Below are 19,287 nucleotides of genomic sequence, written 5' to 3' on the forward strand. Positions count from 1 at the left end.
AAATGAAACTGAAAATACATAGTAATGAGAAGCTAAACAAATTTAAAAAATTCGATTTGGGGTTATCGAAAATGTATCTTTTATTCAGTAGTTGGTTACTAGACTTATATTTTTTGTTCAACAATGTGATGCCGAACTATTTTATTTTGTTCTATTTCGAACCACTAAATGAAAGTTGAATACCAGTCCAGAAAAACGAAACAAAAACCTACCAAATAAATAAATAAAAAAATTCACAATTTCACTTTTTTGATAGTTCTTCATCGCTGTTTCTTCATCCATTGCTTTCTTTAATGATCAAATATTATGATTCCCACTTTTTGAAAAGAGATGTGCAAGAAAAAAGAAAAATTAAGAAAGGAAAAAGAGAAGTAGGGATTGAAGACTAAGGAGTGTAAGGAGATAAAAAAATATATTTAATTTTAGTGTTTTGTCCTTAAAGGTAATTTCACCAAAAAAAAAAAAAAAACTCATATGGAGGGTGTAAAGAGGTAAAGTAGTGGTGTAAGTAGAATCATCTTTTTTTTTACCTCATATTTTAACTAAAAAATTAAAAAATTACTAAAATAACCTGAGAGGTCTAAGGTGTACTTAGAAAAAAAAGAGGCACTAAAAAATCATAATTTTTATTTTTATTTTTTATAAAACACTCACATGTGAATCTCACGTAATTTTCTGAATTAAATCCTGTGTGCATCTAGTATTTTTGTTAGGGAGATTTACCGGTTATAACCGGTTAGCATAATTTTGTATGCAATGATTCAGATTATTTAGTATGACCAAATCTAATGTGCCGAAATCCCTAATCTCTCTCCCCAAAAGACACGACAGAGTTTAAACCGGAAGTTTCCGTCAAAGGTACTGAATGGCGGATTCAATTCAATTCGTTTTCCGCTAATCTCACTTCCCAATCTGATTGTTTCACTATTGCATTGCTTGATTGTTTCTCTCTTCAGCTACGTCCACTCACTAGTTTTTTTTTTTGTTTTTGGTTGTTGTTGAAGTATTTGGACTCATCACGAAACTGGTATGCTAAATCCCTCAATATTTTCAAGTTAAATTCAGCTTTGATTCATTCAATTTTGTGGTATACTTGAAATTTACAGTTGCATTCGCAAGATTCAATCAGTTTTACCTTGTGATTGATGCTGATTTTTGCTTGATTTGTATGCTATATATCTACAGAGAGAGCTTTTTGAAATTCCAGTACATTAAACAACTACTTTACTTGTTTTTAGGTGTTGAAGAAAGTTTTGGCTTCTCCTGCATTTACTCTGTGATATATTTCTGTAGTTACCATGGAAGAAGAGTACGCACCATTCTTATACCAATTTCTCCATTAGAATTTCAATGCCCAGAAAAAAAAAAGAAAAAAGAAAAGGGTTTAATTGACATTCTTCTGATTTCCTGTAAATATAGGGACAATGCGGTTGAGCTTCTACAAAGATATCGGCGGGATAGGCGTATACTTCTTGATTTTATACTTTCTGGTAGCTTAATTAAGAAAGTAGTAATGCCCCCCGGCGCGGTTTCATTGGATGATGTGGATCTAGATCAAGTCAGTGTTGAATATGTACTTGGTTGTGTGAAGAAAGGTTGGTATTGTGAACACAACACCTTCTTTTCTGTGTTTTTGACTTTCTATATTTTTTTGTTTTGAAGGAATTTTTTCTTCTAATGAGTTTTTCTTAATGCAGGAGGGATGCTTGAACTGTCAGAAGCTATTAGAGATTACCATGACAGTACTCTTTTCCCACATATGATAGTAAGCTGGAAAATGCTGTTCATTTCCTCTCGTATTCACTTATTTGTTGTTATGCATTTCTAGAATTTGCAAGCTGATAAAATTTTAATACTTGCTTAATTTAAATTTATTTGAAATAAGTTATTAGTAGGTTTTATTTTATTATATATATATATCTATATATTATTTACATTTGAATCTGCTTGCAGTTTAAAATTTCTGGTTTTAAATTATTTTCCATAAAATGGAGCATCGTAAACTATTTACTTTTGTTTCTGGAACTTAACTTTGTATGATTTTTTTTCCCCCAGAATAATATGGGTTCTACAGATGAGTTTTTTTTGGTCACAAATTCCGAATCTTCAGGCTCACCACCAAAACGGGCTCCACCATCTGCTCCTTTGTTTACACCATCCCCCATTATGCCAAGTCTTTTAAAATCACAATCTCTTAGCTCCACACATGTGGAAGAGTCTCTTGATTCCATGCATGTTGAAGAGTCTCTTAACTCCACACAAGTGCAAGAACTATCAGTTGATGACATTGATGATTTTGAGGATGATGATGATTTAGAAGAAGTTGACAGCCGTAGGACTTCAAGACGAATTCCAAATGATGCCTCTGATCTTGCATTAGGGTTGCCTTCATTTGCAACAGGTAAAATGGCCATGAATGTTTATTCTGATATCAAAATGATCATGAATGTTTATTCTCACTTCAAGGCATTAGGATTGCATTCATTGACTTCAAGACTAATGCCAAACTTATGTCATTCTGATGTCATGCTGTGGTCTTTTGAAAGTGATGGCAATATGTTTATTCTTCTTTCTGTAGTTACAGTTGATAATTAGGTTTCATCTACATCTGTTTGTCTCAAAGGGAGGCAGTATGAACTTGGTAAATAGGTTGCATCACTTTCTCTGGAAAGAAGTATGATGCAGAAACTCCAGTTCATAGATACATGAAACTTTTGATGATTCAATGACCAAGTGAACTCTACTGATTTTTCCCATGAGTGGACTTCTATGCTTAAAGCTCACACATGCTACACATGGATTATTCATGTAAAAATTTGGATTATATGCATTCCTTGCACTTGTATGATATACCTTAACTATGTCTATTAAATAGAATCCAAACCAGTGCAGAGTTTGAAGTTCTCTAATCTGGTCATTTTCGTATACATTTCCTATTATTATTGATGGGGTTCTTGTGATACCGTACTGATGTGTGATGGCACTGTGATTACGATTCTTGTCAGTGAGACGTAGAATTGTCGGTAGGTGATATGGCAACTCGAGTTTTTCTGTTAGAGAGCCTTTGCTGTACTTCTTGGTAAGGGGAACGAGTATATAAAAAGTCTATCAAGTACAATGATCAAGGGGGCATACCTCCTTGTCCAATGTAAGATCAAGACAAAAGATATGGCTGTACAAAGAGATCTACATACGTACAATGTGATAAGTGATTGATCTTTAGGCTGAGTTCAGTAATTGACTTCCTGAAGCCGAGAAGAGCTTTTCGTATCACCATACCTGATCCCTTCAAGAAGTTGTAGAGGGAGCCTTGTTGATGCTAGTATGCTACCATGAGAGAATGATGCACTTTACAAAGTTGTGATAGAAAGAGAGTGAGTGGCTTGAGGAGGGAACACGAGGTAACGCATAAGAAATTGCTATAGGAGGTGACAATAGCAAGTATTTAATCCAGAGACCGGCTTTTAGGCCTTCGACTTAGGATAGCATGGACTACTTTTAGGCCTTCGACTTAGGATAGCACGGACTACTTTTAGGCCATATATTTCAAGTACTAGGACCGTCTCACAATCTCTGGCTCGGGTTTAGAAGATTGAAATGTCATCTTATAATTAATATGGACAATGTAGTCTTAGTGTAATCAATGCAATCTTAGAGTGAGAAATGTGATATAGGCATGTGATATGGACAATTTCAGTTTAATGTGAGCAACATAAGGCAAGTGATGTGATGTCAACATGCAATATAAATAACAGTCTATGTACACGCTATTGACAATGTGTTATCAGTGTGCAAGATAGTGGATATGCCCATGGACCATGTAGTATCGAGTAGGCAACATGGCCTTGATATGAAAGATAAGTAATGTAGTCTTAGTATGGAAAGGAGTATTATAAGGAGGAAGCAAGATGCTAGCTCAAAATCTAACACATATCCTTTAGTTGTCGAATTGTTGTTGTACCCAAATATGGTGCAAAACATTGAAGGATCAAAGTAAAAGTATTATTGCTTCATTAAGAGTTTCACCCCTAGCCTTAGCTTGGAGTTTTAGCATGACATTATGATATCAAACAACTCACAAAATAAGAAGAGATAATGGATGATAATCCCCTCTTCTTTGTGCTCATCTCTCTTATATATATAAGAGCCTCCAAAGACGAAAAAGTGGAAAGCCGAAGATGTCAATTTTTGGATTCCATAGCTGATCTAACTTCAGCTCAGTTTTTTGACCAAGAAACAAGCTGTTTCACGAAATATTTATTAGACACAAAGTTGTACATCTTTGAATTATCTTTCCAATGCAGCAAATCTCACACAATTTGAAATTGAGTAAAAAGTTATGTCTGAAATACCATGACTTAATTTGCCAAATCAGAACTTTTCCCAACGTTGATATAATTGATTCTCCTGTTGCCTTTGACTACCATGTTTCCTTTACGTGGAAAAGTCCAAACATCTTTTGCATTTCCCATGCTTTGATGTTTCTTCAGTAAATGACCAACTAGAATGGAGAAAAATTGTGCAAAGAAAGTCCCAAAATGTGGGAAGAGATTTTGTGGCTGCATATTTGTTGCAACTCTAATGTTGTTTTTGACTGTCACGATGACAAATTACAAAATCTTTATGATAGAGTGATTTGTTTCCATAGCCACCAAGATCACCTTAATCCAATGTCTGAATCAAAAGATATGACCAAAATACTGAGGCTGTGCAAACTTGATTACAGCAGATTTATTTTTTTACATTTACTTAAAATTCAATGGCTTTATTCCAATGAGTAGGTGTGATGCCTTGACTTTTATTCGTCTTTTCTTTTTTTTCTCTACAAGTTTCTACGATTTTAAGCCTTTAAGAACCTAGCACCTGCTTGGAACTACTTTTCTTTCTTCACGTTCCATTGGTCTAGCCTAAACTAAGCCTCATCTAATTATACATCCACAGCACATCAAGAACACAAAATCTGCAAAGTTACTGTTCTAGGGTACAACACCCGAACAGTTCCTAATTAGGGTAACAAATCCCGTATTTCAAGCATAACCAAACAATAAACAATAAACAGTTTTTTCGTTTTTATGGTAACCGAACAAAAAAACATATTTTTCTAGAAAGGCTTACTTATTTATTTTCTGATTTTCCTAGTCCAATCAAACAGAAGTAAGGAATTTAGCTCCTCACTTCATTCTTTTCTCTTTCAATTTTCTTTACCTTAACAAATTCAAGAACAAAACAAACCATAAGGGTCTTCTGACAGAAGGTTTTGGACGTCTAATATCTTGTGTGGTTCTAGAATGATGATGAGGTGAGCTGGTCATAGTTATTTAAACTTCATTCTTTATTTTTTCAGGTGTCAGTGATGATGATCTTCGTGAAACTGCATATGAAATCCTCTTGGCTGGTGCTGGGGCTGCAGGGTATGGTACCCCTAATCTGGTTTGGTTTGCAGATACGCTTCAATGCTAGTTTGACAATTTATTTTTGTTTCCCCTTTTGTGTGCCACATTTTTTTTTTTGTTTCTCTCGTTCCTCTCCTTCTTAGAAGCTTAAAGTTATTGACATATTCTTTCTTGTGGTGCCACATTGTTTTATTTTTCACATTATGCAATGTGATCTTTGTATAAACAGGGGCCTTATCATACCAACAAAAGAAAAAAAGAAAGAAAAAAGGTCTAGATTTATGAGGAAGCTTGGACGCAGTAAGACTGAAAATGTTGTGTACCAGTCCCAGAACGCAACGGGATTAGTTGGTTTGTTGGAAACAATGCGAGTCCAGATGGAGGTACACAAATAACTTGTTCTCTTGAGCATTTTCTTGTTTGATTATTTATTTGGCTTACTTTCTTCATACTATGTACATATGCTCTACATGTTTTGGTATACCTCTTTGCTTTTGAATTTGTATGTTATTAGGTGTGTTATGATTTGTAAAATGCCTTAACAGTGATAAATAAGTCAAAATCTAAAAATATATAAAGAAATGTTGTGATCGTCATAATGATTTATAAACAGAAGTTGCACCAAACATTCTTGCACAAACTCTCAAAATAAAAAAAGCTATGCACAAAATAGCCTCAATATGTTTAATCTTCTATGTACACTATAGTGCAAAATATTACTACAAAGCTACCGTTATCTCCTACTGTGGTTATTTATTTATTTGTTTCTTTGGCCTTCTCTTGATGAGTACAATACAATCACTGTATCTGGACAAGATAACCCAAATTTGGATTTAAGGCTCTATGGAAAGAGTCAAAATAAGGGCGAATTACACTAACAGTCCCTATAGTTTAGGACTTGTGTCACTTTGGTCCCTGACTTTTCAATTGTGATACATTTGACTGTGAATTTTGAATCTTGTTCCAAATAAGGACAATTAAAGATACCATTGCCTAATTTCAAGGGCTAAATTGTCTATTTGCTAAAATAGAAACTAATTTGATAAAAATAAATGTCAAAAAAATATTTTTGAATTTTTAAAAATTATTTGTACTCACAAAAGATAAAATTATGTAAAATTGATAAATCTTTTATACATTTATTTATTTATTTACCAAATTAATTTTTATTATGTGTTTGGATGATGATCATGTAATGGGTGATTATTTTTATTTTCATTAAATTAGTTTTTATTTTTTCAAAAGTCAAATATGGCGACAACTTTGATATTATTATTAAACCAATCCATTAAATTAAAAAATCCAAAACTAAAATCATTTCATATATTAAATATATTGATTACACATTAAAAGTTTAACAACTACCCATTACATGATCATCATCCAAACATATAATAAAAATTAATTTGGTAAAATAAATAAATAAATGTGTAAAGGATTTATCAATTTTATATAATTTTATTTTTGGTGGGTAGAAATAATTTTTAAAAATTCAAAAATATTTTTTTGACATTTATTTTTGTCAAATTAGTTTATATTTTATCAAATTGACGACTTTGCCCTTGAAATTGAGCAATGATATCTTCAATTGTCTTTATTTGAAACAAGATTCAAAATTCAGGGTTAAATATGTCACAATTGAAAAGTCAGGGATCAAAGTGACACAAGCCAAACTATAGGGGTTGTTAGTGTAATTCGCCCTTAAAATAATAAGAAGAAATTTATGAGTAAAAGAGAGAAGAAAATAAGAGAGAGAGAATGATTTGGAGAGAAGAGGCACTAAACCAAAAATTAGGGTTGCGTTTGGTAGAATTTTGTAAATATGATTTGAGTTTGTGAGTTGTGGAATTATGATTTGAGTGTAGAAAATTTGTTTGGTTATGGTTTTTGAATAGAGTGTTGAATTGTATGTGGAATTGAGTTTTGAAAGTTTGATGTGACATGTGAAATAAGAAAATTTATTTGGTGATGAGTTTTCAAAGTAGTTTTCAAAACTTAATTCAACCTGTAATTGATAATCAAACACACAACTCATAACTCGATATCCGTATTTTTGATCAACAATCATAACCAAATTATTTTTAAAATACTCAAATAAAAAAATGATTCTTTTTTCAATTAAATGTTTTTAAGTAATTTTTTTGAATAATTTTTTTTTCAAATAACTTCTATGTTAATTATTTTATTTCAATTAATTTTTCTGTCAATTCATTTTTTAGGCCTGTATAAACATTAAAAATATTAAAATATTTTAAAATTATGTAGAAAATTAAAATATTAAAAATATTCTGAAAAATAAAATATTAAAAATATTCTGAAAATTAAAATATTAAGAATATTAAAAATATTCCGAAAATCAAAATATGAAAAATTAAAATATCAAAATATTAAAATTAAATTATTAAAATATTTTTATGAAAATTAAAATATTAAAAATATTCCTATAAAATAAAATAAAATATTTAAAATAAAAAAATAAAAAATATTTTAAAAAAAAATATTTAAAATAAAAATTAAGTTGTTTTTGAGTTTCAAAAATTAAATAACTCATAACAAAACACACTACTTTCACACTATTGAAAATTCTGATCAACCCTCATAACCAAACTCTTTTTAAAATTCAATTAAAAAAATTTATTATTAACAGAAAATAATATTAATCAATTTTTTAATTGAAAATACTACAAAGGAAATAATTTTTTTTTTCAAAATAAATATTCCAAAAAATTTAAATCATAAATATTTAAATAATTTAAATAATCTAAAAAATTTAATAAGTAAAAAATTAAAATAAATATTGAAAAAATTTAAATGGTAAAAATTTAAATAATTTAAATATTCAAAAAATTTAAATAATTTAAAATTTTAATATTTTAAATTTAAAAACAACTCTACACTCAAATCGTAACCAAGCACATAAAACAAAACTCAATTAAGAAATTATTTTTGAAACTCATAACCAAACATATAACTCGAAACTCCATACTATTTTCACAGCTTTACACTCGAATCGTAACCAAATACATAACAAAAAAATTAAAATATTTAAAAATATTTTTATAAAATAGAGTTTGAATTTATTTTTATAAAATATTTTAAAATTTAAAAAATTAAAATCGTAATATTTAAAAATTAAAATATTTAAAAATATTCAAAAAAATTAAAAAATTAAAAAAATCGTAACATATTTAAATATTTAAAATCTTAACAAAATTAAAATATTTTTAAAGTATTTAAATATTTAAAATATTTAAAAAATTAAAATATTGATTTGAATTGAGTTTTGAAAAGAGTTTTGAATTATGTGTTTGGTTATGAGTTTTGAAAAGTAATGATTATGTTTTGAATTGAGTTTTTAGAAATGGGTGTAGAATTATGATTTGAAAGCTTAAAGCAAACACCACACTCAAATCAATGGGTGAAACTATAATTTGAGAGGCTTATCAAACGGAGCTTAGGTTTTTCCTCTCTACTTATATCTATTTATAATAATAAGCAAATAAGCGAACAAGTACAAAACTACCCTTCACCTAACTTAACACTTCTCCTCAAGTTGGTGTATAGATATCTCTGATATCTAACTTGCACATAATATGATGGAAAACCTTACTACCTAGCCCTTTAATAAAAACATTAGCCCTCTAGTAAAAACATTAGTTAATTGATCCTTTGATTTCACAAAAGGCATACAAATCATGCCACTATTCGTTTTCTCCTTGATAAAATGCCTGTCAATCTTGATGTGCTTAGTCCTATCATGTTGAACTGGATTATGGACAATGTTAATAGCAGCCTTATTATCACAATACAATCTCATTGGTTCACCACTTAATAATCCTAAGTCAGCCAATAAAACTTGAAGCCACATAAGCTCACAAATGCTATTCGCCATGGCCCTATTTTGCTTCCACACTCGACCTTGCTACAATTGCTTGCTTCTTACTTTGCTAAGTCACCAAATTCCCTCCTACAAAAGTACAGTAACCCGAAGTAGACCTCCTAATCTGCATTAGTGAAGGCCTCCAACCTCAAATGACAATGATTGGAGAACAAGATTCCTTTTCCAGGTGCTGATTTGAGGTATCTCAAGATCTGATTAACAGCATTCAAATGCCCTGTTCGAGGTCATGCACGAATTGGCTTACAACACCAACTGCATATGCAATATCTAGCTTAGTATGAGAAATATATATTAATCTCCCTACAAGCCTTTGGTATCTTCCCTTATCTACATGATCTCTATCACTATTGCTAAGTCTGTAATTGGCTTCAATAGGGGAATCTGCGGGTCTACATCTAGGCATGCCTACTTCCTCAAATAGATCTAAGCTGTACTTTCTTTGGGAGATAAAGATGCCCTTATCTGATCTAGCAATCTCAATCCCAAGGAAGTATCGTAAAGGACCAAGGATAAGGGCATCTTGGGCATTTTCTATACATCATTACCAGACACCACTATGTCATCCACATAAACAATAAGTATAGAAATTTTATCTTCACACCGTTTGATGAATATAGTATGATCGGCATGACTTTGCTTGTATCCAAATCTCAGCATCGCCTTAAGAAACCTGTCAAACCAAGCTCTAGGAGACTGTTTTAACCTATACAATGCCTTCTTTAACCAACGGACCTTCACATCAGTAGTTGGAAAAGAAAAACCTAGAGGAACATTCTTATATACTTCTTCCAGATCACCATGGAGAAATGCATTCTTCACATCCAGTTGTTGCAATGGCCATTCCAGATTTGCTGCACAAGAAAGGAGGACATGAATAGAATTCATCTTAGCCACTGGAGCAAAGGTCTTCTGGTAGTCGATGTCATAAGTCCAAGTGAACCTTTTAGCAACTAGTCTTGCTTTATATCTCTCAATAGTCCTAGCGACTCTTTGCTTAACTGAGAACACCCATTTGCAACGTACAGGCCTTTTTCCTGATAGTAGATAAACTAACTCCCAATTGCCATTCTTACTCAAAGCTCTCATTTCCTTTGCCATAGCTTCTTTCCACCTAGGATCATCGAGTGCTTACTTCCAACCCTATGAAATAGGAATATAGGACAAAGACAAAACAAAGGCATGATATGATGGAGATAAGTAATCATATTACAAAAATTTAGAAATAGGACGTTGAGTACAAGTTCTAATCCCTTTCTTGATAGCAACATGGAGATTTGAATCATCAACTTGATGAACATTATCAATAGGAATAGTAGGAATAGTAATCAAAGACTCATTACTTGAAGACTCTATTAAAGAATTAGTCACTGGAGCTAGAGATTGTGATTGGCATGGCGGCATATAGGTCAATTGTTCTCTTCGTCGCCGAGAGTAGGTCTTGAGATTTGGCCTATCCAACCTACTAGGCTCCCTCCCTTTGAACACACTTATTAATATCCTCCTCACAATAAGTCTCCTCCTCCCCCTCACAACAAATGGCAGGGGAAAACAATGAATTAGAAGAAACAATCTCTTCCGTAGTAGAAACCTTCCCTTGAAGAGATTGACCTTGAAAGAAGGGCATGGGCTCACAGAAGGTAATATCCATAGTAACATAAGCTTTACGAGAGTGAGGATCATGACACTTGTAGCCTTTTTGGGTGGAGGTATAACCAAGGAATATACACTGTACAGCCTTAGGGTCCAATTTGCTCTGAGTGGAACAAGGAGAATGAACAAAGCAAACACAACAAAACACCTTAGGAGAAAGAGAGATAGGAGGAACAAAAATGTGGGGTAGAAGGTCAAGAGGGCATTGAAATTGGAGTACACTAGAAGGCATGCGGTTAATACGATATGTAGTAGTTAGAACATCACCCCAGAACTGTTTAAGAACCCGCACTGTAAACATAAGAGCACGAGCAACCTCAAGAAGATGACAATTTTTGCATTCGACAATCTCATTTTGTTCAGGGGTACCAACACAAATGGTTTGGTAAAGAATACCATGTGCTTAAAGATATGCTCAAAACTTTCCATCAATATATTCAGTGCCATTATCACTCTGAAGCACTTTAATTGGGGTGGCAAGCTTATTAAACACCATTTTATAAAATGCTTGAAAACAAGAAAAAAAACTTCACTTTTGGAGTGGATACATCGGAATGAATAACTATAAACAGAAACATACTTCTTTTATTAACGGAAGGATAACAAGAACGTTTATGCTTTGCAAACTCACAAGCATCATAATGAAAATTATTCCTATGACAATTCTTCACTAAAGTAGGAACAAGTTTGTCTAAAACAAAAAAGAGGGATGCCCTAAACGCCGATGCCATTGATGTAAAAGAGAAAGTGAGGAATGGCTAATTTTCGGAAGAGCATGGGTGGAAGACATTGTGGAAGAAGATGAGGAAGATCCAACATCTAGAAAATTTAGGCCTCCTGTACCACTACCAATCGTTCTCCCCGTACTTAGTTCCTGAAAAACACAATGAGAAGAATAAAAAGTTACGGAGCAATTTAAGGAATTGGTAAGACAACTAATAGACAAGAAATTAGTAGAGAACTGGGGAACATGAAGAACAGACGAGAGGGAAATAGAGGGGGAACAATGAATAGAGCCTGTCCTAGCCATAGAGGGTAAGGACTCATAAAAAACTCTTACTTTATCCTTGCCTGAATAAGGAGAGTAAGAGTGTAAAAGATTGGACAAACCTGTTTTATGATCGGTAGCATCAGAATCAATAATCCAAGGACATGAAGGGACATCACTCATGGCACTCGTAGGAATACTTGTGGAAGCAAAGTGGGAAGGAGGAGGATCAGAAGTAGTGGCAGGAGAAGAATCAAGTTGAGCCACTAGACGTCGAATAGTGTGTAACTCATCCTAGGAAAGAGCTGTAGTAGAATCACCCGAAGTGCTTGCAAAGGACTCCAAGAGATGAGCATGAACGAATAGTACGGCCGTGGCTGGTCAGAGCACCACGACCACCACCTTGCCCGTGGGTAGGATGATTGTGTAACTTCCAACAATATTTCTAATCATTTTGTTCTTTCCCTCAATAATCACAAATAATCTGATCACGATCACTAGAGTGACCTTTACCCCCAGACTTGGACGGACCAAATTTCCTATCTGTGGGAGCAGAAGAAACAACTAAAGTAGACCGATCTTGGAGGGGTTGATGAACTGTAGCACTCTACCTGCTCTTTTCCTACAGAACACAAGCATAGGCCTCACGCACGGTAGGAAACGGTTGTCGGCCTAGAACCTGAACATGAATTTGATCATACTCTATGTTGACAAGAGCATTCTCATGAGCAGTATCCATCAAAACAAAAGAATGGCTAATGTTGGGATGTATGGAATTAATTAACCAAGTCATGACAAGAACATTCTCCTTATTCTATTTGTCATAGGTTTGTCCATCCTCTGAAGTAGCCATAGTAACTCCTTTAACATAACCCAACATGCCACGAGCAGTAATGGGCAATTGAAAAGAATGTGTCCATACCAAATAATTGGTGCCATCTAACTTGACATAAATAAGGTGAAGAGAGGAGTTATCACCAAGAGGTACACTAGGACCCAAACCTTTCACCTCACTGCCTATAGGGTTCTTACCTTCTTCAGCCGTGAACTAAGAACACAGAGCTATACCCAAAAAACTAAGATAAAGTGGGGACAAATGCAATCAATCCACAAAAGGTTCTGAAAGAAGAGTGAGTCCCCCCAATACAAATAGACTCAAAGCATCAATAGCAGCCCAAAAATAGAAAAAGACTGGAGCAAAGGTTGAAAATCACACTGTAGAACCCACGCAGTAGTAGTATGAGACCAAAAAACCACCAAGGACAAGCTAGGAGCAATAACTTAAGCCAAGGGACACCTTATAAGGTCTGATCAGCCCCTATAGAAGACAACCCAAGCAATGAATCGAGGGAAAAACTGACATAACCAATTGATTGGAGAAAAAGCTCCATTTTTTAAAAAAATAAAGAAAAAAAAAAAAATCAAAGAAGGGCAACGAATACCAAAAAAAAAAGAATGAAAATTCAATTGGAGATCACCTTGCCCTAGTCGAGCATCATAGTATTTAGAATTTTTTTTTTTTTGGGTTTTTTTACATTATCGAAAAATAAAAAATAAAAAAAATACTAGGAAAATGAAGAACAGTAGAAAAAATGATTATTTGCTTTGATACCAAGTTTAAATAATAAAGAAATTTATTTAAGAGCAAGAGAGAGAATGATTTGGAGAGAAGATGCACTAAACCAGAAATTAGGTTTTTCCTCTCTACTCATAGCTGTTTACTAATAAGCAAATAAGAGAATAAGTACAAAACTACCCTTCACCTAACTTAACAGTAAGACAATGAAGTCCCAGAGAAATGGATGACAAAGGATGTCAAAATGGTGCCACTATGACTAATAACTATTAACTATATGATTACCTGCCATGTATTGTTTTCCATTCTGTTTAAAATTATATGGATCTTCTCATTTTGAATCCACCAAATGGTGTTGAATAGAAATACTCTGAAGAGACATAATGAGCTCATGCCTTAGTTAGAGTTTAGTGTGGTTGTTATTGTTTAGTTGCTTAGTTGGCCTTTGGCCTATAAATAGCTGGTTAGGGTCTTTAGTAGTTAGTTTTGATGATATTTTGATATTGTAATTTGAGCTTTAGCTCTTAAAACAGTTCAATTTTGAGATTTGGTTCCATCATTTGGTATCAGAACTGAAGGTTTAGATCCATGTTTCTATTGCATGTATTAAATCCATGAATTGGAAGAGGATTACCTGGCCGCTAGAAGCCCTAGTTCATTTCGTAGATTGTTGATTGAAACCCCAATGACCTTGATTGTCGTTTGAAACCTAGATCTATGAGATCTCGTCACGTTTGACTTTGACTTCGTTTACATTCGACTTCGACCCTGTTTTCTGGTTTGGATTTTTAGCTTCAACCTTGATTTTGCCAAGGCTTCAATACTACGCAGAGGCTTAGAAGTTCACAGTACCTCGTCTTGGTGGTTCAACTGCGACTTTGTAATTGTGATCTGGTCATGCTGTTGTCCACAGCAATTTCAGTGGAGTTCTGAACCCAATTCTCCACCAGGAAGAGAGATCTTGATAGGATGAACCCTAGTTGGACCATTGAACCTGATCACTGCCCCGCAAGTGATGATCTGTATTTGAACCCTAATTGAAGTCCTGCGAGTCAGTTTTCACATCAATTAAGCCCTGCGAGCTCGTCTTCTTCTTTCATTTGAGTCGAAGTTCGACCAGCCTAAAGTTGGGTAAGTGGTTCAAACCCCTTCTCATCTGTATTGCTTTGAATTATTTACCTTGGACCAATTGGATCAGTATTTCTGCGAATCAGTTCTTGCTTCTTGAGTTCATATATTCTTGATTGATCCTCATTATGGGCCGATTGTGTGGACTGGTTTCCTTAACTTGTAGTCGATCTTACTGCGGTAATAGGTTTCTACTGTGAGTTCAATTGATAGGTTGAATACTTGTGTAGGGGTTTCATTGGAGTCCCTGACCTAGGTGTTTTCTTGGGAATTACTAGGAATTGTGTTTTGTTGTGGGATTATGCACTTTACTGTGCCACTTGAACATTTGGGTTGCTTTGTGTCACCATTCAATAAGGTCGAGGTTGAGAGGTGGATTATGCTGCAAATTTGAATAAAGAAGCTAAGATGATTTCTCTAATTGGAGTGAACAATGCAAACCTAATTCCGAGAGATGAGATTGAAGAGTTGAGTATGCAAGTTGCCAAATTGATTGAAAGGGTGCAACGCTTGCAACCTTTTCTCAAAGGTGGTAATGGTTTCCAAGGATCATCAAATTGATGATTCCTTTGGTTCTCCGCATAGGCATAGAGCATATTCAAATACTTTCTATTCTAAGTAGAACAACATCAAGGATGATTCATTTTCTGAGTTTCATGGGAAATATAATCCGAATGTCTGTGGAGTGGTTGAATATGGTTGAGAGCCTTATCGATTATTATGATGTGCCTGAAAAAAAGAGGGTGAAATTGCAGGGAAAAAAAGAGGGTCAAAGACTCAAAGGTTGTGCTTCCGAATGGTGGAAACAATTACAACTTTCAAGTTTGTAGACAATGAAGAGGCAGGGAAAAGGTTATAGATTGGGAGACAACGCAAGGAAGCTCAAGGAGCAATTCGAGCCTCTAAAGTATATGCAAACTTTGGTTGAAAAGCACCAATGGAAGAGTGTTTCCAATTCTAGACATCAATACCAATGCATCTTTGAATGTGGACGACTGTATGTAAGGTTGCTTAACATATCAAACAGAAGAGGCTATAAAGTTGTTGAATTAATTCAATCCTTGGAAGAGCATTCAGAACCCTACAAATAAATAGTTATGGTTACTTCATAGCTAAGTATTTACAAAGGAGAGTTTAATTCATAGATGTCTTTTAAGAGAAGCAATCTATGAGGTGATAAGTATAAGATGATAATAGTTTTATTACACCATTTGAGCAAACTACAAATGTGGTCCTTGTAGGTTACCTATTGTGTCAATTTAATCCTATAGTTACAATTGAATCAATTTTGTATTTTAATTTTTAAGTTATGACAATTTAATTTAATTGTTAACGTCTACTAATAAATTGAATGAAAAATAAGGAAAGAATGGTCTATTCACTCATAAATTGAAGCAATAGAAACTTTTGTCTCTTCTTAAATTTTTATTTTCTTTGTAATGATTAGTACTCCTAAATTGAACAGTAGAATCTTCTCATGGACAAGGAGAAACGGGGTGGGATGTACAGTTCGGGGAAAACCGAATCCGTTAGGGGCAGGGGTGGTGATAAAAGCAGTCCCCATTGGGGATCGGGGATGGAGACGGGAAAAAAATCAAAATCGGGGATTGGGAGCAAGGAATGTAAAACCCGTCCCGCCCCATTGCCATTCCTACACCTAGGAATGACAATTTAACCCAACCTCATGAGGCCCGACCCAACTTGGGTTTATTGGGGAGGGTTTTCACCATTTCTTTCCCCATAGGGTCGGGTATGGTGATAGTTGAGAAACTTCTTAATGTGGTTATCAAACTTTTAATTCTTTTATTTAAATCCTCCTACTCTATTTTAATTTTTAATGCGATGTTCAAACTTTAATTTTTTCATCTGAGTCTTGCAACTCTTATAATGAAGTCAATGTAATTCAATGAGTAAGTAATCCTAATTTTAGAGTTTACACTAAGAAAATGATTAATATAATGTATATTAAATGAAAAATTGCAAACAGTTTCATGTGAAATTTTTACTATAAATTATTATGTTCTAAAAATAAATAATTTCACTTGAATTAACACATTCTAATCAACCTATACACTTTAAAAATTATTTTTTCCAAATCAATTTATTCCTAGTGTATAAGTAGAAAAATTCTCTAGAATGATCTACACAATTTTTAGTTCATTTTTAATTAATGTTTTCTTGATATGAAATCATTTCAATAATTTGAAACTTATTTCTTTTAGGTTGTGTCTGGTTCATGAATTTAGGAAGAGATTTAGAAAGAAAAAAAGAAAATGTGCATGAAATCTGTCCAAATCTATCCCGAAATCCATGAACTAAACACAACCTTAATCAATTTATCCCTTTCACTCACTTTTTTCTATTCTTATTTTTTTATTTTTGTTTCGTTTATTTATTATGGAGATATGAACCTGAAGCAAAGTAAATCTAAAAAAGAAGAAGAGGAAAAACTAAAGCAAAGCAATGAAGCAAAGCAACAGAACTTATGAATGGGTCGGGATGTCAGGGGTGGGGAAAACCAATCCCCATTAGGGGCGGGGGTGGTAGTATGAAAATGGTCTCCGTTGGGGATTGGGGATGGGAATGGGAAAAAAATAAAAATCGGAGATTGCGGGTGGGGAGGGTAAAATCCACTCCTCCCCGCCCATTGCCATCCCTACAGGCGTGTCATGACTAGAAAATATTTAGGACATGAACATGGTGGGAATATAACTACAAATAAGTATGTATTCATATATTTAAGTAACAACAAATTATTTATTTTCTAGATTTAAATTGGGAAAGAATTGAGAACAAAAGGCTATAATTTTCATTTAAAAAAAGCTTGAGTCACAATCAAATTGGAAGCAGTTGGGTTCAAGGGTTCAAATATTAAAAATCCTAAAGGAAGGATTAATAGGTATAGTTTGCAATTAATTAAAGGGTAAATTACACTTACTTCCCTTGAGGTTTGGAGAAAATACATTAAGCCTCATAGTTTTGATATACTTACATTGAGCTTCTTTAACGTTTTAATTCACATAACATTTAGCCCCATTTTCATCAATAATTTATTAGTTACATGAATGAAAAAATGGCATATTTTTTTCATGAAAATGTATGTTTTACATTGTTTATTTTTGTAATTTCCCGCCATTTGCATTAGTTTCAATCCATTAAACCTTACTAAAGCGGTCTCAGTGTAATTATGTCAAAATTGTGGGACTTATTATTGTATTTTCTCAAGACCTCAGGAGAGGTCAGTGTAATTTACCTTTAATTAAAGTATAAATTGTGTAATGAAAGAAAAAAATAAAAATAAAAATAAAATGAAGCTTAAGAACTACGGTTTTTATAGTGTATTGTAGCTCTACCTATGAGTGTTCTTGTCATCAGGCTCTAGTCATTCGTGTTGCTATCTTCTTAATTTTATTTTATTTTTCACTCTCTTTTTGTTGTGCACATGATTTGGCGGGTGATGGAGCATTGTTTGATAATCTTGTCTTTACTTTTTTGGATCTATGTTGTTCTAATTTTAGTCTTTGGCTTCCATTTTATTCCTTTTCCCCTTTTTTTTAATCTTTGGAGAGATTTATTAATTGATTACTCCTTTTGTGGAGTGTATGGAACGGTCAATTCAGGGGAACTTTGTAAGTTGTGGAGATTCTTTTTAGGGTAAACTTTGCTTTACCCCCTGTAGTTTGTGTCGTGTGGTTTACCCCTCTAACGTTTGGAAATGACCATATAACTCTCTTATGGTTTGTGGTCTGAAGTGCATTGTTAGGCCGTTAACAATTTAATGAAAAAAAACTAAAAAATACCCCTTCATATAAGTAACCTAAGTGTGAACTACGGATATTTTCGTCATTTGTTTGGAAGGCAAAGTGCACTTTAACCCCTTATGCTTTATTTTATGTGGGATTTACTCCCTTGAAATTTAAAATTGAGCATATCACCCCCCTTATGTCTGCCACGTGTTTCACACTTGCTGTTAAGTTGGACAGAATGTTTAACGGTGCACTTTAGTCCACAAGCCACGTGAGGGTTATGTGGTCATTTCCAAATGTTAGGGGGTAAACCACACACGGCTCAAACCGCAAGGGGTAGTGAAGTTTGCCCTTCTTTTTATTAACATAATCAATTGATGTTGACCTCAAAGTTTTTGGGTTGTCAAGTAATTTTTGTCTTGATGATTGTTTCAGGGCGTTTTTACAAGGCTTTTCTCCTTTTGATATGGCTTAGTTTATTTATGTTTGCTTCATTATGCTTCATGTATGCCCTGTTTTGGCAGTCCTCAGTCATGTCTACTTGCTAAGAACAGTAAGGAAAAGAAGATATGGTTGACAGCTGTGGGCTGAATATCTTGCCAAAAATGTGTCTTCATGTTTAAAGCCTCTTTCCTCCCAGATCTCGCCCTCCATCTTTGATCCCTTTGAGCTTGTGTTATTGCCCTCTCTGTATGCAAATCCTACATATTTCTCCGTTTCATTTTTTATATTTTTTTTATAACTATTTTATTAGAGAAGGAAAAGAAAGATCGGATAGAACACATAATTATAGGGTACACATGGGTTTAAACCTTCCATTGGATAACTTCCTGGACTCTGTGTACACTATGGAGTTTACAATTGATATATAGGTATATTTGTCTTTTACTTTATATACATCGCTT

The 19,287-nt window shown here is 33.6% G+C and overlaps 1 protein-coding gene across 4 annotated transcripts in view; it reads left to right on the forward strand.

Annotated features, from left to right (window-relative positions):
• Positions 1 to 633: 633 nt before the first annotated feature.
• Positions 634 to 19,287, forward strand: part of LOC114280393 (plant/protein (DUF810)) — a 118,150-nt gene continuing 99,496 nt past the window's right edge. The window contains exons 1-8 of one of the 4 annotated variants that reach the window (XM_082915525.1): positions 644 to 858; positions 1,005 to 1,027; positions 1,239 to 1,309; positions 1,420 to 1,595; positions 1,698 to 1,765; positions 2,056 to 2,401; positions 5,345 to 5,411; positions 5,623 to 5,776. In XM_082915525.1, coding sequence (XP_082771651.1) covers positions 1,299 to 1,309; positions 1,420 to 1,595; positions 1,698 to 1,765; positions 2,056 to 2,401; positions 5,345 to 5,411; positions 5,623 to 5,776 — 822 coding nt within the window. In that variant the 5' untranslated portion in view covers positions 644 to 858; positions 1,005 to 1,027; positions 1,239 to 1,298. Of the gene's footprint in view, positions 859 to 956; positions 1,088 to 1,238; positions 1,310 to 1,419; positions 1,596 to 1,697; positions 1,766 to 2,055; positions 2,402 to 5,344; positions 5,412 to 5,622; positions 5,777 to 19,287 lie in introns of all 4 variants that reach the window. The other 3 variants (XM_082915528.1, XM_082915526.1, XM_082915527.1) reach the window with 3 other exon arrangements.

Source organism: Camellia sinensis, chromosome 2 (genome assembly GCF_055761805.1).
Source record: "Camellia sinensis isolate YWXY chromosome 2, ASM5576180v1, whole genome shotgun sequence".
Lineage (NCBI taxonomy): Eukaryota > Viridiplantae > Streptophyta > Magnoliopsida > Ericales > Theaceae > Camellia > Camellia sinensis.